Source organism: Ochlerotatus camptorhynchus, unplaced genomic scaffold, assembly GCF_037179485.1.
Source record: "Ochlerotatus camptorhynchus isolate MF236.1 unplaced genomic scaffold, CSIRO-AGI_Acam_v1.1 ptg000632l, whole genome shotgun sequence".
Taxonomy (NCBI): Eukaryota; Metazoa; Arthropoda; class Insecta; order Diptera; family Culicidae; genus Ochlerotatus; species Ochlerotatus camptorhynchus.
In genome coordinates this window covers 25,723-52,461 of record NW_027041111.1, presented here as the reverse complement: position 1 = coordinate 52,461, position 26,739 = coordinate 25,723, and the positions used below count along the sequence as shown (strand labels likewise).

The following is a 26,739-nucleotide window of genomic DNA, read 5'->3' as shown; positions in this document are numbered from 1 at the left end:
AGCTCGTATTTTAAACCATCATAAATCGCCCAACTTCCACGCATTGCTGAATGTTCAAAACATTTCCGACGGAAATTAATTAATACCACTGCTACTCTAAATCTCAGTCTACCGAACTGCCGCAAAGCATCCGTGACGAACCAACATTATCCAAATCGGTGAGAGTAGATACTTGTTTAGGGAACGAAATCAATTGCAATCATTCAAATTCAAACGACTCCCAAAGAAAGACGCCACCCCACCCATCAATTATTCACAGCTCAGTTGTTTAATTGCAAAAAGGACACTCTTGATCCTACGTGTTGCTCTACTCGTAAATTTTACCTTTCTTGCACAAAACTTTTCAACATGGACCGGCCATGGTTCCCCTTCCAGAGCCGATAGGACACTTTCCGACTGAAAGCAGATGAGTTACAATTAAATGAAGCATGCTCCTAAGCGTTCGTGAGTTGATATTATGAGGGAGAAAAAAATATTTGAAGAAGGTGTCCGAATGGCGGGGGCGGTTCATCAAAAACGAAGGTGTCAAGGGAAATGAGCTGTTAAACGAACAATTGTCGCATCTCATCGGTTCATCGTGGGTAAAAGCTAGGATAGGAGATCCTTTCGAGATTTGCTTATAAAAGAGCGCGAAACAGACAACAGGTGAGTCAGTAACATTGTACCAGTGATTAGTGAAACATGTGATTATTGAGCGACTACAAAACGATCCATTTTAGCGACAAATATGGCAATCCTATTGCAAATAACGCTAACTCTACTGGCAGCAGTTACCGGATATTGCTGTTTGGACACAGATGGAAGTGATGGTGGTCTAGCCAAAATCATCCAAGATTGTGAGTGGATTAGTAGACAGCATGTGATCTCGGATATCTTGCTGGATCGATACCGGAAGTATGCTATGTACAACTTTTTCCTGCTGGATGATGTGTGCGCCGTGTACGAGTGGAATAAAAACCTAAAGGACCCGGAATACAACGAGAATAATGAAGTCGAGGATAGAAGTAAGTGAAAACCAGCGGTTGCTCAGTGATCATCACACGGCAAAAAGATCTCTGAAAAATTTGTGCGCTCATGGAAGTGTGTCGCGGATACACTTGTATGGCCTACTATGAGCATGAGCATTATTTTTATAATAATTATTATGAGCACTATACAACAGCTATACACAAACTATACAAGTGTGACCATTAGACTGATGCAAATTTTGACTTTTTCGCTCCACAGTGCTTAAATGGTTTCAAATCGGGTCGTGATTAGCCTCCAAAAGTTACAACTCATTTGGTTAGAAACAGACTTCGCACAAACTATTTGAAGTTTACATGTAAATTACTATGGGAAATCTCAACTTTTTGTTCATTGCCTTCTAGTCTTTTTCCATATTGAGCTGCAAAACAGCTCGATAGCTATTCTTAAAGAAAATTTTTCAGCTACAGTTTTGCTGAAGATCGTTTCTATGTAAAACGAGACAAGAAATAGTTATTAATTATTTAAGAGATTGGTAAACATATGACATGATCAAGCAGCTGCTCTGTAGGCAACACTGTATTTTGCAGTGTGACATAGTAGCCATAATTTTTGTGTCCTATTCAACGCCCCAGAAACACCAATGTTGCCTGCTGAGCAGTTGATTGAGCATGATCATAAGACATCAGTGCATTGAACCATTAATAACTTTCGATCCTTGCATTTAATAAAAAGTGGTCTTGAGCAAAGTTGTAGTTAGGAAAATTTCCTACAAGTAAAGTTGAAAGTTTTTGAAGCAGACCGATATGGTGAATTATTAGATAGACATGAACAAAAATCTTGGTTTTACCATAGTAATTCCCATACAAACTTCAAATGGTTTGTGCCATCTCAGTTTCTCACCAAATGGGTTCAAATTTTGAGAGGTTAGTCAGGATCCGATTTGGAATCGTTTAAGTATTGTGGAGCGAAAATTTCAAATTTTGCATCACTCTAGTGACCATGGATGTGCTTATAATTTATTATACAAATAATGATCTTGCTCATTGTTTGTCATCCAAGTGTGTCCGCGGCATTGAATAAGCTTTTTGTTCTTGATTACTCGTAAAGATTCACAGGAGTTAGCTAATGTAATTGGCAAACATTATCACCTACATTTCCGTTTTTGAACATATCGAGTTTACCATAGTATGGAAAGTTCGTTTTGGTCGAAGTTACAAATTCAAGTTTGGTATGACAAACGTTTAAGAGCGGAAAATATGAATATTTAAACCCTTTGCCCTTAAAAACAAAAGAAGCACTCCTAGCAAATCCATTTTCCCTTCTATTTTTCTTTCATCCGTATGACGAAGTAAAATCCAACGACGTTACTATGTGTTTGTACGAAATTGAATCTTGAAGGCCAAATTTGGAATCATAAAACAGTGTTGTATTTTTAACAACATATAATAAACAATTTGTGTCTCTTTATCAAATATAATGGTACATATGTATAGAAAGACAAATAAGTTTTGAAGTTAAAAAGTTGAGAAGAAACATTCCATTTTGTGTAATAATCCGTTCGAAAACAAGAGGTAAAGTGCAGGTTGAGCTTAGTAGGCCGACAACTAAATCTAAACCCTTTAACGGTTATAACACAAAATAGTCTGAAATGAAGTTTGTGCCCATTCTGCTGCAGAATTTATTCTTGACAAAACACACGAAACTGAATTTAATTCTTAAAGCCCATCAGAAATAGACATTTCTAATCTAGTTTAACACCAAGATAGCCAGTTCATGAAAGCATCATGGAAAATTATGGATATATATCCATCATTTTTCTTGTCTATTTGGTGTATGTTGCACATCAGAGATGCGCAAAATATATCAAAACGGCCCGGCATACTGTACTACATTTAAGGGGGTATTCCCAATCTTTTGCCTTTTTTCGGCCTGTTTTTCAATTAATTTTTTTTCAAGGAAAATGAATAGTGATGCGCCTAACTCTTTGGGATTCTTGTTTATTGAACATTAAAGTTTACAAATAAATTTTTTTCGACATAAAAAAAGACATTATTGACGTCACAAAATGGCGGCAAACAGACCCCTGTTCGCAGCAAACGCCTGGACGGGCGAAGACTTTTCTCTGGAACGGCTTCATCTGAAACAGATTTCGTGATGAAATTAATAATCTGATAAGATTCTCTGGAGCTTCTCCCGTTGGCAGCAAAAAATCTTGCAAATTAACAAAATGGCGGCCATATGAAAAAACAGGCGATTTTTAGCCCGCTTTTTTGCAGCTTTAAGGTGCTTCAAACAATGTTAAATGTTAATATTTTTGGCTGAAAGTGGGAGAAGCTCCAAAGAATTTAATAAGGAACAAAATGCGCAAAGATTCAAGTCAATATCTCTTATAGTTTCTGAGAAAAATCTTCGCCCGATAAAAAAAATGTGGTTTCGAGAAAAACGCGTTTAAAGTTTTGACTTTAGTTAAAACCATTTGGGGGTTCTTACCATTAGTCAGCTATGCCTGGACACCGAATTCGCTGATCGGAAAACGGCTTGGGGGGATGAAAGTATATAGTCTAAAGTACAAAAAAACGTGAAAAAAAAAATTTGATTTTTTGAAAAAAAAGATCGGGAATACCCCCTTAAGGGAAAAGAAGATTCAGAAACGTCGGGCTTGTTTAAATCACAGATTTAAACACGATGCTTCAGAATCCAATAAATTAATGAAACGTGGACATCTCGTACCGTACGTTTCGCTGCATTGTTATTTATTAAAAAAAATGGTCGTTGGGAGCATCTAGTCTAAAAAGGTTAAGTGATGCTCCAATTCATCTAGTGGTTGGACATGACACTAGCTCTTGGCTCTTGGCTTATATTTATAGCGCTAATACTCACTTTCTGAAAAGAAAACGGTGGAAGAAAAGGACGTAGGAGAAGGGAAAAGGTGGAAGGAACCCTAGTTCTATCCTCCCTTGTATGAACACTGGGAAAAAGCGGGTCCCTAATAAATCTATAGGAAAAATTCGCAAAACTCACAATGACTCGCAAACTTTTCCTTTTGTGAGCTTCATACAATCTCACGAAATTTTCCAACGCTGAACACGAAGAGGTGAGAACTAGATTTCAGCAGAGAGAAATAGAATGAGAATACATTTTAAGTTTAAGTAGGGGAAATGACGGCTTCGGCATGACAGACTATTTTCGGCAAACCAAATTAAAACACTATTTACACTGGATTTTCTTACGAAAACACTTCGCTGAATGCATGCAAACGATTATTTATGCTTTCAGCTTCAATTTGACAATATTTTTACCACTGAGAAAAAGCAATCTAGCAAGGTTTTCTTGAAATGCAACACACGCACTACAAATTGTAGCTGATTTCGAGTTGCCGATAATAGAACAGCAGATTTACATGCAGTTCAAATGGAACGGTTGCCGAAGAAAAACTGGTTGCCGACAATACTCGCTCTCACTAGAGAAGATTGGAGCTTTGTAAAAGCGTTTCAAAAAAGTTTTGACAATTCTTTCGACTGAAATTGTTAGAGCAGCTGGTAGCAGAAGATTGTAAACAAACCAATACTGCATATGTGTGCGTTCCTTAGAGAAAAAGGCCATAGAAAGAAGGTCGCTGCTTAGGTTGCCGAGAATACGTAATTTCCCCTACATACAAATGAAAATTAAAGGAAGGCCCATCATGAACTCAAAAAAGAGAACTTTCAAGAACAAAAACATCAATCGTCTAAAACCAGAAACAAAAGCGCTAGGACGACTATCTTGCCGAATAAACCACTGGGCAAATCTGTAAAGCCCAGCAGAAATATAAATTTGTGTCTTAAATGAGACTTAACAAAACGCTGGACTTGCAATAAACGGAATTTCTGATTTCGAATCACATTTAATCACATAAATCACACAGGCTTTAAAAAATCATTTAGACTTATAAATTGATTGTTGACTAGTAGAATAATTGTAGACCTTATTACGTTTTTTTAAACTATTTATTTGTTCAAAATTCAAAATAAATTACATTTCATTTTAACCTAGGTACTCCAGTTACTACAGTAACTTACCAGCATTAATTGTTATGATATATAAGTGTTTTTACATTGTTCCTGCCTTGGCAATTCAGTATTTTAAACAGGATGTCTATACCTGCATGTCAGTATAACAATTGACATCTTAAAAAAAACTAAAACAAAATCTTATCTAAGTATAAAGGGAATTAATTGTTGCAATTGAGGATTGCAACGATTTTTGCCTGAAATTATTATTTATTTTGTTGGACATTTGTTCTAAAGTCTCAACATTCGAAATTCTATGTACCTCGGAAGTACTGTACCAGGGAGGCAACTTCAAAATCATCTTCAAAACTTTGTTGTGAATTTTTTTGAAGTGTATTTTTCCTGGTAGTGCAACAAGTAGACCATATTGGCACAGCGTAAAGCAAGGCCGGTCTAAAAACTTGTTTAAATATTAGAAGTTTATTCGTCAGGCAATGTTTGGATTTCCTGTTTATAAGAGGATACAACCATTTTATATACACTGGAGTCGCTTTTTACGCTGTTTTTTACACGGTTTTTTTTTTACGCGGATTTCGGGATTTACACGGTTTTTTTTACGCGGATTTCGGAATTTACGCGGTTTTTTTTACGTGGAGTTTGTTTTTTTTTACGCGGATTTCAGAATTTACGCGGTTTATCGTTATACACTAGAGTCGCTTTTTACGCGGTTTTTTTTACGCAGATTTCGGAATTTACGCTGTTTTTTTACGCGGATTCCGGAATTTACGCGGTTTTTTTTTACGCGGGACGTATCACCCGCGTAAAAAGCGACTCCAGTGTATTTGTGATCTTTAAATGTTAATTTTTAGCCAAGTAATAATCCAAGAGATTCTATAACATTTCCCAGAATGAACCATTCGCCAGAAAAGTATGCCATGTATTAGATTGACTATTTTTGTTTATTATAGTCACTCCTGGAATCTTCTTTCGCGTATATAAAAAGAAGAGAAAAACTTCTTAATGGGTCAAGTGGTTTTAGAAGACCTTAATGTATCAAGGGGTTTTCCTTTGAATTTTTAAATGATGAACGAAGTGCTCGAAAACTTGAAGGTTGTCATTTTCTAAAGAGCTATAAAATGGTTTGGAATTAATGAATACATAGTTCCATAAAAGTAAACGTAGTGTATCATCAATAGTAAAGTGAAACTAATCAGAGAGCTTTATCATGAAAAATATATTAAATCAAATGTGTATATTAAGCTATTATGTAATATAACACTGAAATATAATATCAAATGACAAAAAAAAGTGATAAATTACTAATTTCATCATCTTTTCTGGGGAATGGTACATTCTGGGGAATGCTTTTGTGGGGAATGGTACATTCTGGGGAATGCTTCTCTGGGGAATGGTGCATTCTGGGGAATGGAATTCTGGAGAATGGCTTTCTGCGGAATGGTTTTCTGGGGAATGTTATATAATCATCCAAGATATTTCGCTTGGTTTGACCAGGAAATTGGAACTCCGTTCATAGTGACTATGTGACTACTACTAGGTTTCAAAAAGAAGGCTCTATGCTTATGTGGAAATATTATAAGTTGAGTTTTGGAAGCGGTGGGAAAAATCTTCCATTTTTGTAAATAAGAAGAGAAAATATCTAAACTTTTCTGCAGTGTGCTGCAAATGCCTGTGTCAGCAGCGAACAAAGATTTGTGGCAACCCTGAGGCAAATCAGGGAGGTCCAAAGTGCAAATGTTATACAATTTAGGCCCAAGAATACTACCCTGAGGAACTCCTGCTCTAACAGGTGGTCGTACGGATTTGGAATTTTGATAATTTACCTGCAGAGTTCTGTCAGTTAAATAATTTTGAACTAATTTCATAATATAAAGTGGAAAATTAAACTTTTTCAATTTAGCAACCAAACCTTCATGCCAAACAATGGCGAATGCTTGTCTAGAAGAGCAACTCCAGTTGAGTAGCCTTCAGATTTGTTTGAATGAATTAAATTGGTAACTCTTAAGAGTTGATGAGTAGTTGAATGCCCATGGCGAAATCCAAACTGCTCATCTGCAAAAATTGAGTTCGTATTGATGTGAAGCATCATTCTATTTAGAATTATCTTTTCAAAAAGTTCACTTCTTGAAGAAAGCAAACTTATTGGACGGTAGCTAGAAGCTTCAGCTGGATTTTTACCCTTCTTCAAAATTGAAACAACTTTCGAATTTTTCCATTTATCATATGCCAAATGGAAACATCAGTTAAATAATTTTACCAAGAAAGACAAGGTACTCTCTGGGAGTTTTTTGATGACGATATAGAAAATTCCAGCTTTTATATTATGAAACTTTTTAGTTATAGATCTAGGTTAATTTTTTAGTTATAGGGACTGGGGACTGGAATCATCAAAAATATTTTCCCGGGAGAAAATATTCAGATAATCCCGAGCAACCTGATTTTCAATAGGACTAGTAAGACCCAAACTGAAATTATGGGAACTCTCGAATTGCTTAGCAAGTTTCTAAGCTTTTTCCAAATTTGTGATCAAAATTTTACCACCTTATTTAAGCGCTGGAATAGGCTTTTGAGGTTTTTTCAAAAAAATTGTGAGTTTCCAAAAGGGTTTAGAACTTGGGTCTAATTTATAAAAATTATTTTCAAAAGTTCTGTTCCTCATGGTAGAGAATCGCTTTTCAATTTGTTTTTGCAAATCCCGCCAGATGGCAGGATCGCGTGTTCTTTGATATTGTCTCCTACGGACATTTTTAAGATGGATAAAGAGCTGAAGATCGGAAGACCTCATTAAACTATATAAAACGACTATTCTTTCAGTTCTTGAGTATGGCTCTTTTTACTTCCTCTCGGCAAGAAAAACCCACCTAATTAAATTGGAACGCATTCAATATCGTTGTTTACGTATTGCCCTTGGCTGTATGCATTCAACACACAATATGAGCCTAGAGGTCCTAGCGGGCATAAAACCCCTGCAGAACCGTTTCTGGGAGCTCTCATTAAGAATATTGATCAAATGTAGAATATTGATCGAATTGAGCATCCAGTCTAGATTCGTGCGAATCTGTTTTAATTATATGTCATCGGATATTAGCCTTCCTTGCTATAACCCCTCTCGTGTATGCTTTACTAACTACAGTTCACCCATTGACTATGATCTCTCCTAGAAACAGGCTATTCAAGGAGTTCCAGATCAACTTCGACCTATCTCAATTCCCCGCATTTTTGCTGAAAAGTACCAACAAGTCAATTGCAATAGAAGATTTTTCACTGATGGATCACGCATTGATGGATCCACTGGCTTCGGCGTCTTCAATGAATACTCAACCGCCTTTCGGAAACTTCAGGAACCTTGTTCCGTTTATGTTGCTGAGCTAGCAGCAATCAACTTCGCATTGGGGATGATTTCCGATATGCCCATAAACCATTACTTCATCTGCTCGGATAGTCTCAGTTCGATTGAGGCTATTCGGTCGATGAATCAAGGTAGGCACTCATCTTATTTCCTTTCAAAGGTAAGGGAGCAGATGAGTTTGCTGGTCGAAAGATCATATATGATTACCATTGTATGGGTCCCCTCACATTGCTCAATCCCAGGCAATGAGAAGGCAGACTCTCTCGCAAAGGTAGGCGCACAACAAGGCGAGATTTATGATAGAAGAATTTTACATGATGAATTTTTCCCATTAGTACGTCAGAGTTCTCTTTTAAGTTGGCAAAACGATTGGACAAGTAATTCTCTTGGGCGGTGGTTACATTCCATTATTCAAAATGTTTCTTCGAGAGCGTGGTTCAAAGGTCTGGATGTAAGTCGGGGATTCATTCGAGTGATGTCAAGACTTATGTCCAACCACTACTCGCTAGACGCACATCTCTATAGAATAAACCTCGTTGACAGCAATATATGTAGGTGCAGAACTGGTTATGATGACATCGATCACGCAGTTTGGTATTGCCCGGGTAATGACGCCTCCAGAGCACGACTATTGGATACCCTAGTGGCCCGAGGTAGACAACCCTTCCGTGAAGTAAGAGATGTATTGGGAACACGTGATCTTCCCTGCATGCAAGCGATCTACGAATTCCTTTGTTTGTCTGATGTTAGAGTTTGATGTGACCATCCCCTCCTTTCCAAACAATTTCCCGCCATTGTGTCCCAGTCTAATTATCCTCCTATTCCTGTGCTACTTGCCCCTGCCCAGCCAGGATTTGGTCAACCGTCCGAGAGTAGTATCTGAAGGAGGCTTCAGAAACCAGTTTCCTACCTAGCTCCTTCCAATCGAAATTGTTACCCATTAACCTCGAGCCCGCCACGAACAATTAGTACCCAATACTAACCTAGAACTACTGCTATTTAAAATGAAAAATTCAAACATTACTGATTTTGGCTCCGCAAAGCGTCACACACGACTAAGCCTGGTAAATAAAAGAACTAGTAAAAAAAAGAGCTGAAGATCGTCGTCTATTATAATTGAATCGAATTTAACCTTGCCTTTGTTTCAAATGAAGAAAGAATTTTATGTTTGATTCGTCTATGGACAATGATGGCAACGCCACCACAGGCCATCAAGACGATCATTTATATAAATGAAATAATTTGCGTCCCTCTTAACCTTATGGTCACGTTTAAGAAATAACGGAAATATGCACGTTATGAACTCTCAAAATGTTAAATAGCTCGTCTTCATTATCTTTATTTTTTTTTTTTTTTATTAATTACTTTATTTGTACAGGCTCAATCGAATAAACTTTACAGAGCCGAATTATCATTTTCGTTATACATTATTGATGTCTTATATTATATATAAGTTAAAGGAGCTGGACCGGATACTCGCGGTTGTCTCGAGGTTAGTGGAGATTTACAATTTTTTTGGATGGGAAAAGGGAGAGGGAGGTTTGAAATGTGGTTTTCGATACAAATATTTAATTAATCCTAAAACATGAACTGATTTCTATTCATCTTGAAAACAAACATTAAAAAAAAAACTACACGCACAATACACAAACTAAACACAAGGTTAATAAAACTTACAATCTAAGGTTAGTATTCTTAAAGTAAACATATATGAGTTTCATAAACTCCAGATCACGTCTAGCCAAAATATCCCGAACTGGAACATTAGGTTGTCTACCTCGAGCCCGAAGGGAATCGCACAGCTCAGATCTGACTCCACGATGCTCAGCACAAGACCAAAGGATGTGATCGGCGTCTTGGTAACCTTGTCCACATTCACAGAGATTGCTGTCTCCCAGCCCAACACGGAACAAGTGAGCGTTTAACGAATAGTGATTGGACATGAGGCGAGACATCATACGAATGAAGTCTCGACCCACATCCAACCCCTTGAACCAAGGACTCTTCGACACCTTAGGGATGATCGAATATAGCCATCGTCCCAAACTCCTTTCACTCCACTTATTCTGCCAGCTGACGAGTGACTGTTGACGATAAATGAAGAAAAATTCGTTGTAGGCGATTTGTCGATCGTAAATATCGCCTTCCATAGCGCCCACCTTAGCAAGTGAGTCCGCCATCTCATTGCCCGGAATCGAGCAATGAGATGGGACCCATGCAAAGGTGATGACAAAAGATCTTAAAGATAAAGCACTTAAAAGCTCTCGTATTTTCATGAGAAAATACGAGGAGTGCTTTACCGGCCTCATGGATCGAATAGCCTCGACAGAACTGAGACTATCCGTAAAAATAAAATAGTGATCTGGTGCAAGTGAGGCGATCGTTTCTACACAGCAAAAAAATTATTTTGATATCACATCAAAGTGGATGCACTACAATCATGTCGAAAATTTCATGTAATTTTTATGACCACATAAATAAACAAATGCAGTAAAAGCAGCGTAATGTCAGTTCATGCATTGTATTAATGATAATTTTATCCTTTTTAGCAAGTAATATTACACCATATTTTCGACATGATTGTAGTGCATCCACTTTGACGTGATATCAAAATTATTTTTTTGCTGTGTAGCGTATAGTGTATTGCCGCCAGTTCAGCAACATATACGGAACAAGGAGCTTGAAGCATTCGAGAGGCGCTATGAATTTCGTTAAAAATACCAAAACCAGCGGACGACTCTATTAGTGATCCATCTGTGAAGAACGATCTTGCGGAATCAACTTGGCCAAACTTTGCAGCGTAAATTGACGGAACAATCATGGAACGATGATGTTCTGGGATCCCACGAATCTCCCGCGTCATAGATAAATCAAAACTAACTGAATTGCCGAAGTCAGAGAAGCATACACGATGAGGATTATGCTGTGAAGGGCTGACATCCTGTGTTATGTACACGTAGTACAATGTCATAAAACGAGTTTGGGGGTTTAGCTCAAGAAGCTTCTCAAAGTTTGCAATCACCAGTGGGTTCATAATTTCACAACGGGTGAGGAGCCTGAGGGATAATTCCGAAAACCGATCAGATAGTGGCAACATGCCCGCTAACACTTCGAGACTCATCGTATGAGTCGAGTGCATGCATCCTAACGCGATACGAAGACAGCGATACTGGATCCGTTCCAGTTTGATGATGTGCGTTTTAGCCGCCGACTGGAAGCAAAAACTACCGTACTCAAAAACCGATAAAATCGTTGTCCGGTACAACGTCAGAAGATCTTGTGGATGGGCTCCCCACCACGTTCCGGTAATTGATCGAAGGAAATTGATCCTTAGTTGGCATTTTCGTCTCAGATACTCAATGTGGGATCTCCAGGTGCATTTGGAATCGAACCAGACCCCGAGATATTTAAAACACATGGAATGAGTGATCGGTTTACCCAAAAGTTGAAGCTTCGGTTGTGCTGGGCTATGCTTCCTAGAAAAAACGACTAACTCAGTTTTCTCCGTGGAGAATTCGATACCTAGCTGAATAGCCCAAGTAGACAAATTGTCTAAGGTATCCTGTAAGGGTCCTTGCAGGTCGGCCTCTCTGGGCCCTGTCATAGACACAACTCCGTCATCTGCAAGTTGTCTCAGCGTGCAGTTGTCACTTAGACAATTGTCAATTTCTCTGACGTAGAAATTATACAAAAGGGGGCTTAAACATGAGCCCTGGGGGAGGCCCATGTAACTAAATCGAGAAGCTGTAGAGTTTCCATGAGAAAAGCTCATATGTTTCTCTGACAGCAAATTGTACAAAAAGTTATTAATTAATGGAGAAAGGCCACATGCGTGGAGTTTGTCTGAAAGGACCTCAACCGATACTGAATCAAAAGCCCCCTTAATATCCAAGAACACAGAAGCCATTTGCTCTTTTTTAGCAAAAGCCAACTGAATTTCGGTGGAAAGCAACGCGAGACAGTCGTTCGTTCCCTTGTCCCTACGGAAACCAAATTGAGTATCTGAGAGTAGGTGGTTCGTCTCAACCCATTTGTCCAAGCGAAAAAGGATCATTTTCTCCAACAATTTTCGAATGCACGATAACATCGCGATGGGACGATACGAGTTATGATTTGAAGCCGGTTTTCCAGGCTTTTTAATGGCTATAACTCTCACTTGCCTCCAATCATCCGGAACAATATTGAGCTCTAGGAACTGACAAAACAAGTTCAACATGCGCCTCTTAGCGACGTCTGGGAGGTTCTTCAACAAGTTGAACTTGATTCTATCAGCCCCCGGAGCCGAATTGCCACACGAAAGGAGCGCGAGTGAGAGCTCCAGCATTGAAAAAGGCTGGCTGATCTCGTCTACCGAATTCGTCGTTTCGCGAGGAATCATCCGTGCCGGCACGGAATCAGTACATACTTTTCGTGCGAACTTAAGAATCCAACGATCTGAGTACTCCTCGCTCTCGTTGTTTGAAGACCGGTTACGCATCCTTCGCGCCGCATTCCACAGCGTATTCATCGACGTTTCGCGCGATAATCCGTCCACGAATTGCCGCCAGTATCCGCGTTTCTTGGCTTTGATGAGGCTTTTGAGTTCGCGTTCAAGAGTCGAGTACGCTTCGAAATACACGGGTGTTCCACGTTTCCGGAAAAGCTTAAACGCGTCGGACTTTTTACGATAAACCTCTGTGCATTGGTGGTCCCACCAAGGGGAAGGAGGTTTCCTACGCAAAGACGTTCCAGGAACCGACCGAGTTTGAGCTCGAAGCGCGCTGTCCAAGATCAGATTGGAGAGGAAGTTATATTCCTCCAACGGTGGAAGCCCTTCTACCGACGACACGGCTTCCTCTATCGCGGTCTTGAACGTTGTCCAATCGATATTACGGGTGAGGTCGTACGCGACGTTAACGGATTCCGACGGATTGAACCCACTGGCAATCGAAATTTTGATCGGCAAGTGATCACTACCGTGGGGATCTTGGATCACATTCCACGTGCAATCCAACGATAATGAGTTAGAGCAAAGTGTGAGGTCTAATTTACTTCCATTCGAGGATGGTCCAGCCAAACGTGTTACTTCTCCATTGTTAAGTATTGTCATATTGAAGTTATCACAGAGGTCATATATAAAAGTAGAACGGTTGTACAGTTCCCCCCAGCCTGTACCGTGGGAATTGAAATCTCCCATGATCAACCGTGGAGCAGGAAGTACCGAACATATATCTGAAAGTTGTTTTCGATTAACAACGGCTCTAGGAGGAATATAAACAGAAGCAATACAAAGGCTCTTACCTTTAAAAATAGCCTGACATGCGATAACTTCAATACCTGGAAATTGTGGAAGATTCACTCTATAGAAGGAATGGCACTTTTTGATCCCCAAAAGTACCCCTCCTCCACGCGAATCCTCACGATCCAGTCGAATAATGTTAAAATCATAAAAAGGAAGATCAATATCTGAAGAGAGCCAAGTTTCACAAAGAGCAAATGCATCACAATCATTATTGTGAACTAAAAACTTAAAAGAGTCTAATTTAGGAATAAGACTTCGACAATTCCACTGTAGAATAGTGATCAAATCCCCGACCTCGTTTGGAAAATTATCCATCGAAGGAAATGATTGCTCCAAGGAGGGGCCATTTCAATGTCAATTGCTTTAAGAGGGTCTTCACAGTAGGAAGCATTGCCAGAACAATGCTTTTCAGAGGATCAGAAATATTCAGGTACTTGAGGATATCGTCCACAATTTTATCAAATGAGAACAACCCAGATGAAGAAGGGGCTTCTGTTCTTAAAAATGGGACATCAGGGTTTTTGGATGTCCCCGGGAGAGGTGGAAAATCCTGGGTATAGTCAGTTCTTCTGAATCCAGGAGGAGTAGAAACTTCCTTTTTTCCACCACTCCTTGATTTGGGCAAGCTGATTTGAGGTTCTTCATTCTCAACTTTCCGCGAACGGATGCGTTTTCGTTTCCGTGCTGAAAAAAGGAAAGAAGTTCCCTCCTCAGCCAAGTCAGAGTCAGTCTCGTCATCTGACAAAAGAGAAAAGGGATTTTTGTCGTTGGTCGATGGCGTGGCCGTCTTAAGCATTTCTGCAAAAGACTGCCGGGAACGTTCCTTAAGTGAGCGTTGTAATTTCTCCCCGCGTTGTTTGTACACCGGGCATGACGAGATACCATGAGGAGTTCCCTTACAGTACACGCATTTTGGTGCAGTGACTGTGCAGGCGCCATCCTCGTGCTTCTCCCCGCATTTGGAACAGCGTGCCTTGCTGCCACAGTGGGACGCCGTATGTCCCAACTGCTTACAGTTTTGGCAGTTCATGACCCGGGGAACGAACAAGCGCACAGGTAGTCGAAGTTTTCCCAGCTCGATGTAGTGAGGAAGGGCTGAACCAGAAAAGGTCACACGGAACGAGTCTGTGGGGGTAAAACTCTTTTTACCCTCGCTGACAGATACTGAGCCCAGTTTTTGGACATCCAGTATCTTCACCGGGGGAAGCAAACGGTTCTTGAAACGGCCAACCGCCTGCTTCTCCAAGATCTCGGGGGTCAGACTCGCTTCGGTGACCACACCTTCGATCTCCACATCACGAGCTGGGATGTAAACTCTATACTCGAGCGTGAAGAGCTGGGAGGCAGCAATCTCGTTAGCCTGCTTCAGGTTAGAGACGGAGACACGAAGTTTATTGTGCCTAACCTTCGTGATTTCAGTCACGGCCGAGTATCGCTTCGTCAGATCATTCGTAATTTGCATTACATTCAAAGGTTTGTTTCTGGGCTGAAAGTAGACAACCCATGGGCCAGTCGAGTCATCTGGATAGGCTCGCGATCGGGGGTTTATCTGAGCCTGTCCTTTGCCAGACTGAGACGATGAACCAGGGATGACATCATCTTTCTTCTGAGATGACGTACGTTTTCGACCCTTCTTGCCATCGCGTGGCAAAGTGATGTCATCTTCCGACAAAACGTCCATTTCGTCTTGCGACAAAATGTCCATTTTGCCGTACTAGTGGGAGCGAAAAACGCTCTACCACTGAAACGATAATCACTCGGACACAATACACAAAAAAAAAACTACAAACACAGAACACAAACTTAAAATTTAACAGATGGGCGAAAGAGAGAAACAAGAACAAAAACTTATCTGATACTCCTATACTACTACCACCGAGCGTTTAAACCAGCCATGGTAAAAACACTGAACCCTTTTGCACGGGTGGCAGTTTTGTCTACAAACACACCACCAAGAGCATTGGGTTTTACGCGTCGTACCAGTGCTCGATGGAAAACACCAAACGCAGCGAACAAGGCACCGGTACCGGTGCCTTGTTCGCTGCGTTTGGTGTTTTCCATCGAGCACTGGTACGGAGCGTACAACTCAATGCTTTTCGTGGTGTGTAAATGAGGCAGTACGCAGTGTAGTGTTGCGTTTAGACATGCCTGGTTTAAACAGCAGCAGCGGAGCGACGCGCAGCGTGGGTGATCTTCGATCAGCGTGTGCGGGCGGTCTTCGTTGGTGTGTGCTTGTATGAGGGTCGGCACTCAGCTGAACACACGATGATAGATGAGCGGTGTAAATGCGGAGGCAGATGCTGACACTCGATGACGATGATCCGTGTGCAGGTATGCGTTACCACGCACCGATGGTGCGCAAAATGGTTGGCGAATTGGCAATCGCCAAAACAATTTTCCTTCCGATGATGCCGAAAACACACTTTCTTCTCAGAAAAAAACTCACTTTTAGTTAATTGTTTAACTGGGAACTATGTCAGGAAACACTAAGCGAGAAAAACTGATAATTTAAATCAAGTGAATATCGAGAAAACTTCCAAAATAGCGGAGCGCGAACTAAGTCGACCGTACTTCTTGCTAGGACGCTGTGGTTCATTCATTATCTTTAAGAGATCGAGCATTCCAATTTAAAATATTTAATGATTTAAAATCCATTGCTGAATTTCAAAGTCATGACAATATTGTTCGCAAATTTTACCAGTTTGAATAGCATCAAACATGGAGTTAAATTTAAGCGTATCAGTAATCATGTCAATTAATGATTTCTGTAAAAATTCCATTTTAGGAGCAGTAATGCTTCCTAAGTCAAAATTTTCAAAATTTCCGTTAGAATTACGTTGGCTAGTATTTTGATGTCTACCCATTGCAATAGCAGCATAGGTAGCTCTATTTACTCGCGAACATTGTTAGCAACGAGGGGAGTAGGTATAGATGAAGAATTTGAAGCAGGGGTGATATTTGTACCTACGGGTACGAATGTAGAATTTGTTCCTCGCTGACTGTTGTTAACAGCAGAGTAATTTGTACCAGGTCGGAAACGTGGAGCGTTTCCTACCTGTCGCTTAGAAGGAAACAGTAGGATCGCTTTGCGAGTCTTACATTCCCAAAATTTGGATTGGATCACCACAATTTGAACATTTAAATTTCTTAGGATCTTCCTTCACAGGACAGTCGTCCTTTGCGTGAGATGAATCACCACAATTCATGCATTTAGCTGGCATATAGTAATTTTTAGTTCCGTGACCCCATCCCTGGCACTTACGGCACTGGGTGAGGTTTTGGAAATTTCCTCCAGTCTTTCTGAAGTGTTCCCACTTCACTCGGACATGGAGCATAAGGCTAAGGCCTTAAGGTTGTTTAGTTGACTAGACTTGAAGTGAACTAAATAAAAATCATTAGAAATCCCGTTGCGCGAATCGCCAGGACGGGATTTCATTTTCATTTTGATTACTTGGAGTGACACAAATCCAAATAATTTTGCCAGTTCATCTTTGATCTGATCCAGGGATTCACCACTGGGTAGTCCTTTCATGGCAACCTTGAACACACGTTCAGTTTTGGTGTCGTAAGTAAAAAATTTGTGCTGCTTCTCAGTAAGATACTTGAGAAGACATTTAAATCCGTTCTGAACCTGCTGAAACCAATACACGGCATTCAACCCGACGTCCAATTTGTAGTGAAAACTTAAATTTCACAAAGTTGAAAATTTCCTTGCGAGAGCATGGGAATCGGAAGTGGTTATCACAATAGGGGGATTTTTTTTTCCTTCTTGACATTAAGCCGGGAAAGTTTACTATAATTTTTCCTGGATGATGGATCATTTGCATCATCCGTGAGTTAATCAAATTAATCGCTCAATACCTTATTACGCAAATTTTAAACTTTTTGCAAGGTCTACTAATTTTATGTGAAGATATTTTGTTATTGATTGAAACCAAGATTTAAAAAGCTCTTTCCAGAATTCGCTGAAATAATTTTAGGATTCTCTCAGGAATTGCCCTGCATGTTTTATGCACATCATTCTACACACTGAATTCAGATCACCGAAGTCGGTAAAATTTTACCGGGTTTTTGAACAGCTGAAATGTTCAAATGACTATTACACGTGCGGAATTAATCAAATCGATAAATTTTATATTGTATCATTACGATTCTTTAGTCTCTCAGCTTCATTCTGATTATATTTGTACGACCGAGCAATACTGTTATGCCATATTTTTCTTCAAATGAAGCATATATCGACAAGCAAAATAGACTACATAGATGAATTTACGTATTCTTGTCAATCTAAGCAGTGTCCGCACTTTTATTATCATTTTTTCATCATCACGCACATACAGTGTATCTCAAAATTGAGCGTACACCTGAATGGGCATTTTTTTTAAAGACTGTGAAAAGATTGATTTTTGAAATCTTGGCTAGTGCTTAAACAACTATTTATTACTTTGACTATATGTTTTTAGTATTACTTCTACGTGAAGTCAACGATTTACATAGTTGAAGATGCTAATTTCAAATAACAGACTGTAGTGGTAATTTTTATACGATAGATGGAGTAGATGAAAGCATAGAGTTGATAGTTCCGTTAGAGTACGGCAGTGTGAAGATTGTATATAGATATTAGAATAGCGAACTATGACAACTTTTAAGGAAGGTACAAATCGGTTTTTTCATCTCTCTTTACCAAACTCCCCCTTTGGAGAGGGATGGTGAGGGGTGTCCCCCCCCCCCCCGCCACCACTGGCAAAAAGAGATGAAAACCGACCCGTTCAAGAACCAACTGTGTGTTTGAAACAGTTCTACCGATTTTTACCGCACTTCAATTGTTATTTGAAGGAAGGCATCCAGTCGTAGGTTTGGAAATTGCAACTATTGTTTACCCCTACCACGATATGTGCTCCTGTCATCGTCGACTTGACGATCTCGAGGGGACACGGGTGGGGTAGGTGTTGCTACTGTACCTTTCGACCATTGACAGTAATTGATGGTATGCTCCCATCCAGAGTTATGTACTTTGACTATATGTTTTTAGTATTACTTCGTTGACTTCACGTAGAAGTAATACTAAAAACATATAGTCAAAGTACATAACTCTGGATGGGAGCATGCCGACAGGGTGTGTAGAAGTTTAATTGTGAAAGTATTTTTGATGATTATATGCTATGTAGAATAATATCAGCTGCATTTTAGCTGCAGATAACCTTATGCAGGCAAAATTTAGCTGCATAACGCAAATTTTGCCTGTATACACTACACACTAATCCAGTCAGTAAGGTTTTACTGGGTTTTTGAATTGCGGAACTTTTCGGTAAAAGTTTAAACATTTATGGAAAATTCAAAAAGGAGGAAAAAGGAGAACATTTATTCCGAACATATATATCCTTAGTTTTACCATTTAATGATAGAAAATTCAATTTATCGATTTCCTTGATTCCTTACTGTAAAAATACTGACTCCTGTAAAATAATCTTAGTGCGTATGCTTATCTGCAGCTGAAATTGTTAGTTAAGTTCTACAACGAAGTATGAGAAAAATCCTTTAAAAACTTCCAAGGTTGTTTTTTTTTATTGGGTTTTAAGCTGGAGCTGCGTGACAGCTTAGTTTTCAAGACTTGACCCATTCGAATAAATTTTGCTTCTATCTTTGACAATACAGCAGAAGGACTAGCCTATGTTGGCCGCTTGAACACTGGATTCCGTGTGTATTGTTTCAAGATAGTTATGAAAAAAATGCTGTGACGTGTGCGCGTAGATACATCCGCGTAGTAAACCGATTGAATCAGTAATTCCGTTTCGAACGAAATATCTAAATTATATAAGTTACGAAAACCACGCGAATTCCGAAAGCCGTGCGAGACAACCGAAGCGAGAAAAAAAGGCTTAAAGACTGGACTCGGAAAAAATGCGACACTTTGTTTTGGGTGTAACTTTATATCGCGTGGGTAAAAATTAATGAAATTTTGGGTAATACTAGTTTAGTGTTATGTATATGTGTGCAAAATCGCGATCTGTCAAGTAGTTTTCAAGATGCATTCGAAACAAGAAGAGCTACGCCAGCAAATCTTGGGCGCGGTGATCGATAATCCTGGTCAGTCGCACAGATGGATCGGCAAAAAGATTGGAATCCACCATTCCACCGTGTCCCACGTTGTGAAGATGTTCCAGGAGACGAAGACCATCGAGCGGCGCGCTGGAAGCTGCCAAAAACCGAAAACGGAATACCCAGAGAAGGCGCGGAAGATAAGGCAGTACTTTAAGAATAACCCGAACCTTTCCACCCGAGACGTGGCCAAAAAGGTCAATTCGTCGAAGTGGTTCGTCCAGCAGACCATGAAGCGGGCTGGGCTACGTGTTTTTAAGGTCAGGAAGGCGCCAAACCGGACTGACAAGCCAAACACGGTGGCCAAATTGCGTGCGCGGAAGCTGTACCGTGAGTGGCTGGTCAAGCCAGGCTGTCTCGTCATGGACGACGAGACATACATCAAGGCGGACACCAAACAAATCCCCGGCTTCGAGTTTTTTGTCGGTACGTCCCGCATGGAGGTTCCGGAAAAGTTCCGGAAGAGAAAGATAGACAAATTCGTGAAGAAGTACCTGTTGTGGCAGGCGATCTGCAAGTGCGGACGGTACAGCAAGCTGTTCGTTACAACCGTCACCATAAACCGGCAGATTTATCGAGAGGAATGCTTGCAGAAGCGCTTGCTGCCCTTCCTCCGCTCTTACTGTGGTCCCACGCTGTTCTGGCCGGATCTCGCTTCGTGCCATTACGCCAAGCCTGTAATGGATTGGTACGAAGCGAAGGGCGTTAATGTGGTCCCGAAGGAGGCGAACCCGCCAAATACACCAGAACTTCGTCCGATCGAAAAGTTTTGAGCGACACTGAAGAAGAAGTTGAAGAAAAGCGGAAAAACATTCAAAACCGATGAAGCTTTGAAGAAAAACTGGGAGAAATTGTGTAAGGAAGATGGGCAAAGCCTCGCCCAAGATCTCATGAGCAGTGTTAAGAGAAATGTACGAGCATTCAGCTTGGGGGAGGAAATTCAATAAATAAATTATGCCAAAACATAGCTAATATATAGTTATTTAATCCCTGAAAATTTGAGAAGTATCCGATTTAAAATAAATTTTTGATGATCATTTTTGTGTGTCTCATTTTTTCCGAGTCCAGTCTTTATAATCATTTAAAGAGTGCCACCAAAATGAATATTATAGCTTATGTTGGCAAGTTGATTAATTTTGGTTTCCTTCCTAAATATTCTACTTATTTTACTGTTGAGCATTGTTTCAATTTAGTTATTTTACCGCACGTATCAATCATTTCAAGATTTCGCGACCGTACCGAACAAATTCTATACTACAGAAATTCAAAAAAACTATTGGTGAGCTCTACCGCATTTTGAATCACTCCTGCATAAGCGTAGACGTAGGCACGTTAGTTCCGACAGCCGCGAGAAGTTAAACATGCATCAATACCAAATAAGGAAAGATCGATTTTACGTAGGGTTTAGTTCATAGATTAACATTGACTGCTGTTTACAAATGTAAGTACATGAACACTAAGAAATAAGTTAACTCAAATGCTTTAACCGCATATATAAGAGATTTCGCGTATTGAGAGAATAATATAGTAATCGAGTTCAACAAACTCAGGGGGAAACAATACCTCCAAAAGTTTAAAAGTTATTAATTGTCACATACCTCTACTTTTACTTATTTCCCAAACTATTCCTCTCCTTGTTAATCTGATTAATGCTATTGGTCTGCTTGCGTTTTCTTATTGAAGTTCAAGACTAAATAGGAAAATTTATTCTACAACTTTAAAGGTTAGTTGCCTTCCTAAGCGGACCCCCCCCCCCCCGCATCCTAATTCTTTTGATAATCTACTTAATGTCATTAGACTTTCTGAAGTTTTTTATTTAAGTTCATTTGATGATTATGATATCTCATTAGTCTAATTTAAGAAATTATTAAAAGCTCTAATTCACCTAATCAATCATAACCCATGCTTTATTTAGTACCTGCACTTGTGCTTGTAATCTAAAATTAAACGTGTTTCAAGTACTTTTGATTTTGGCCTATACCTATTATTTATATCTTAGTTCGACCCAGGTAACACCTTCATGTGACTAAAATGCTTCATTTTGAAGTTAGTTTCTTAGCTGATTTTTAAATTATATAGGGTATATGCTCCAACTATGCTCACACGCTTCCACTATGTCGCACCACAAAAATACGTATGGATATATCACAATAGAAGCACGCCACAGTGGAAATCCCGAGCCATAGTTCAAACCACAAACGAAGTGACAGACGGAGCGGCTCGAAAACTTTGGTGAATAACCTGCTATTGCAATTTTTCAGTGTGCCACATGGCAACACCACTACTACTGGATTGTACCATATGGCAACACTACTACTGGATTGTACTATCATTTTCATCAAATATACTATATAGAATGTTTTGGTTCTATCTCTTTCACTGTACTCAAAACTGAAAAGCATAAAAAAATGACAATATGATACACTCTTTGCACACTGTCAAAGAATCATTGTACACAAAAACAACTTTGTTCAAATAAAAACAAAAAAACTAACCCATCTGGTGGTTGATGGCACAAGCTTCTAAGAAAATTCTATTACAGCGAACCACATTATTTTAATTGATTTCTTCGCCAGTTAGTCGTCTGTCACTTCGTTTGTGGTTCAAACACTTATCCCAAATCAAAATGAAGTACATATAAGATTAGTTACAATACCATGTACAAAAATGATATTTAACATTGTTTCCTAAGTAATACGTCAATGAAAACAACAATGGAAGCTTGTCACGCAAATATAAGGAGCACCGTTGGGCACTTCATGAAATATTTCAATAGTATAATTCCCTTGCAAACCCAAATAAATGTATCTGCGTAAAAATAAATAAAATAAGAGTGATTTGCGGCAAAACCCGCCAGTATTACACCCAACGTCAGTGCCTATACGTAAGCGTACTACGACGCGGCTCTCAATCAAAGGATCAACAAGTTTGATACTATCACTGCTAGACTAGATCTTTGATTCTCTCATGCAGTGGTTTATCAGAGAGGGAAAGCTTAGTAATCCCCATTGCCTGCCCATGATGCCATTCTATCCCAGCAACGCCGGCCATAAACCTACCGTCTCCAACACTCCACTATAAAGCCCATCAACAGCAAGGTGCAAAAACTAGCCAAGGGAAGGGGAAAACTTCCAAGGAAATTTCTAGACGAATTTCATGGGAATCAGATTCTAAGGATATTTGCATACGTATTCTGAGGAGAATTCCAAGAAAATCCAGATGAGAATTATCAAAAATATTCTGTGGAAGGGAATTAAAAAAGAATTCTCGATGAACATTTCAAATGGTCCTATCTGCTTTGATCGATTCTCTTCATCGACTTTCTCTTTTCATAACCACTGCTATGCAAACAGATTTCGCGCTAATTCTACCTCATAGTTTGATAAAGGAGGTTCTTATCTAGCGTCCAAAACGTCAAATACAACAGGGAAAGGTTTTGCAGCTGAGTTATTGACGAAAGAGAAAGTCGATGAAGAGAATCGATCAAAGCAGATAGGACCATTTGAAATGTTCATCGAGAATTGTTATGCAGCTAAAATTGTTTGTGGGGAGTGAGTTCCAAAATTCCAAAAGAATATTGAGTTCACAGACAAACAGACATAAAACACGCAAGTTTTTCATCGAACAAGCATTTAACGGTCAATTTAAAGATATCGCAGTTGGTAGTACCGCCACCTGTGGCGCGCATAGTCAATTCCCTTGCGTTGACGTTTACACACTACCGCCAGCTGTTCAGCGTACTACCCACCACAGTGTACTCAACAGATGGCGGTAATGTTTTAGTGACGATGTTTTACAGTGAGAAATATTCAATGTGTTATGTCTGTTTGTCTGTGTTGAATTCATTACAACATTATTTTTATGTAAAACATTGTAGCATTTATCCGTTGCAAGCCGCTTCTGACGGTAGTCAAATGTAGGGGGCCACTCACATCCTACATCAATATCAATATCCTACCATGGTGATCCCAAACGAAATTATTGATAAATTTATCAGAAATCAAGCTGAACATTGCATTAGGTCCTAAGTAACATTGATCGATTCTCTTCGTCGACTTTCTCTTTCATTCATAACTTGAGCACATAACCGTTTCTTGTTGTGTTTGTCTTATTAGATGCTAGATGAAAGCTTCTTTTATCGATCTGAGTGCTGAAAATACCTGTGAATGTCTTTACATGGCCGTGGGAATACAACGAGAAAGTCGACGAAGAGAATCTGTCTATGTTACTTAGGACCTAATGCGATGTTTAGCTTGAAAAGATTTCTCGATGAACATTTCAAATGGTCCTATCTGCTTTGATCGATTCTCTTCATCGACTTTCTCTTTCGTCAATAACTCAGCTGCAAAACCTTTCCCTGTTGTATTTGACGTTTTGGACGCTAGATAAGAACCTCCTTTATCAAACTATGAGGTAGAATTAGCGCGAAATCTGTTTGCATAGCAGTGGTTATGAAAAGAGAAAGTCGATGAAGAGAATCGATCAAAGCAGATAGGACCATTTGAAATGTTCATCGAGATTTCTCGTGATGTCCCGTTTAGATAACAGTGCAAGCTGAACATTGCATTAGGTCCTACGTAATATTGATAGATTCTCTTCGTCGACTTTCTCTTTGTATCCGCACGGCCATTTAAAGACATTTCCAGGTATTTTCAGCACACATATCTACATATAAAACAAGCTAGCATCTAATACGACAAACACAACAAGAAACGGTTATGTGCTCAAGTTATTAACGGAAGAGAAAGTCGACGAATAGAATCGATCAATGTTATTTAGGACCTAATGCAATGTTCAGCTTGAATGGTCACCAACTCGCTATGACAGGACAGCTTTACTATTTTTGATAGTGCGGTTTCACGTGAGTAATAGCGAATTCGTTTATTATTCAGTTCCAACCTGGATCGGGTATCAAGATTGGGTCTGCTTGTTTTCTGACAAACGTCAGTTTGCTCGTTTGTTTTTAAAACCTAGCTCAGGTTGAGGTTCGCGCTGACAAAAAGTTCGGTTTCGCACTGGGTTGGAACTGGTTCCAACCCCGATAATAAACGAATTCGCTATAAGTGAAAGGGAGCAAATTTGTCCATTGTACGTCAACCGATTCTATTAATCGTTTTTCCTTTTCCCTTTGGACGACAAAACCGCCCATCCACGAAATTTCGGGATATTTTCCACACGAAGTTAGACCCTCATTTTTTCTCTTCAAATTCCAAGGTCTTTAATAATTTTCCATCTTGAGATCCCGAGAGACTATTTCTATACTCAATTTTCATTGGTGTAACTAAGGGACAATCCTAGGGGGTGCTAAATGTATTTTTCAAACTTCTCAATAATTATTAGGCAATTAGCGAACAATTTTGATGTGTAAGTAAAATAAGTCATTGCAGTAACAATTCTAGAAGGGACTACATAAATCCCCCCGTAGTTACATAAATGATTTTTTCTCTTCACCTTTCACTCAAATTAACAGCCGCTCCTACAATCCTTCATCTCTTTTCAGGTTCATCAAGTACACGAATCCATCAAGAACAAATCCCAGGCGTTGATCATCAACCGCCACCAGGATTCAACCGTCCCGTCAACTCAACGTGCACTAAAAGTGCTAAGGACTTCTACATCTGCCTATCAAACCAATTGGGTGATCCAACGTTAGACGTAATGATACAAGATAACCTGGAGGTAACATGTGACCCACGGTACTCTTCAACAGTGGCCCAAAAGCGTAACTCCAAATACGTCTCGAAGCAAAAGTTCTTTTCTTGGGGTGGCAAACGGAACAACGCCAATGTGTTCTATCCTTGGGGAGGAAAACGAAACACAGGTCGGGTACACCTACAGCCCAAGGTCGTCATACGAAACCCATTCCACGCTTGGGGTGGTAAACGCAATCAACAGGACGAGATTTAACTTTAAATCACCCCTATGAAGGTCTTGATTCTCCTCTCGGATGCGGCAGGGTGAGCCCCACATTTGAAAGCGGGACAAGGTCTAGGAGTTTTTAGTCTATTTTGTTGCAATGATAATTGAATCAGTTTGTCAGTGCATGTTCCAGTTTCATTATTAACGAAAGCAAATAAAACTATGGTAAGCGCAAAGAACATTGAAAAATTACATCTGGCTGAGTAGAATGGCATTATAATTTATGAAAGAAACGTTCATGACCTTGCTTCAGCATATAAACATATTGAATAACACATCACATCAAGAACATATCCAAGAAGTTGTTTCGTTTTTTTTTTCGTATAGGTAATCAGAGAAAATTTTGTAAGAATGAGAATATTTGGAATTAATAGCTAAAGAGTGCAAACCTGTATTACTACACTAGACTGGCCTACAAATATAAAATTTCAAATTTTCCACGGGCCAAACCCCAGTTTCAGGTAGTTTTGTCGGCACTTTAGGTGTGAATTTTATATGAGGATCTTAAAATCGAAGACAACAAATCAGGAAGATTTGCAACCCTCCCGTTTTCCCAATCTTTAAACTCATGTATCTCCCTAAATATGGCCTTGAGCGCGATTTGAGAGGTGTTTAGGTGTTCGACATTTTGGTACTCGTTTTACACAAATCTGACCATCATTATTTGGATTTTCCAAATCTTTAAATTAATCTCCGTAAATGTGGCCTTAATCGCGATTTGAGGGGTATTTCAGTGTTCGAAATGTATGCCCGATTTGAGTACAAATAAAGCTAATAAATATATATACTATAGTAACAACTCTGATCATGAAGATCCTGTCTTCAGCAAAGTTGTTCAAATGGGCGAGAGCCGTTCAGTAATGAAAAGTTTAGTTGAGAATTTACTCACTACGATAAAATGCGCAGAACTAGGAACCTCGCAGAATAAGGCGCGGTCACGGTACCATCCTTGATGGGAGAATCTGTCAAATGTTTATTAAAGATCGTCGTAATGATTAACATCGACGTCGACAATAAAACAGCCGGTCATTCGTGATACGGATGTAGTCCTAGAATAATACCGGTTGGTGCTTACCACCAAAAATATTTTAAAAAAATCTCCCAAATAAAGGCTT

At 39.5% G+C, this 26,739-nt stretch overlaps 1 protein-coding gene across 1 annotated transcript; it reads left to right on the top strand.

Annotated features, from left to right (window-relative positions):
• The first annotated feature begins 667 nt into the window (after positions 1-667).
• On the top strand, positions 668-25,817 carry LOC135714248 (leucokinins-like). Its single transcript, XM_065237582.1, has 2 exons — positions 668-1,004; positions 25,206-25,817. Exons 1-2 carry the CDS (start codon positions 728-730, stop codon positions 25,610-25,612), a joined length of 684 nt encoding a protein of 227 aa, XP_065093654.1. The 5' UTR covers positions 668-727; the 3' UTR covers positions 25,613-25,817.
• Positions 25,818-26,739: the final 922 nt, after the last annotated feature.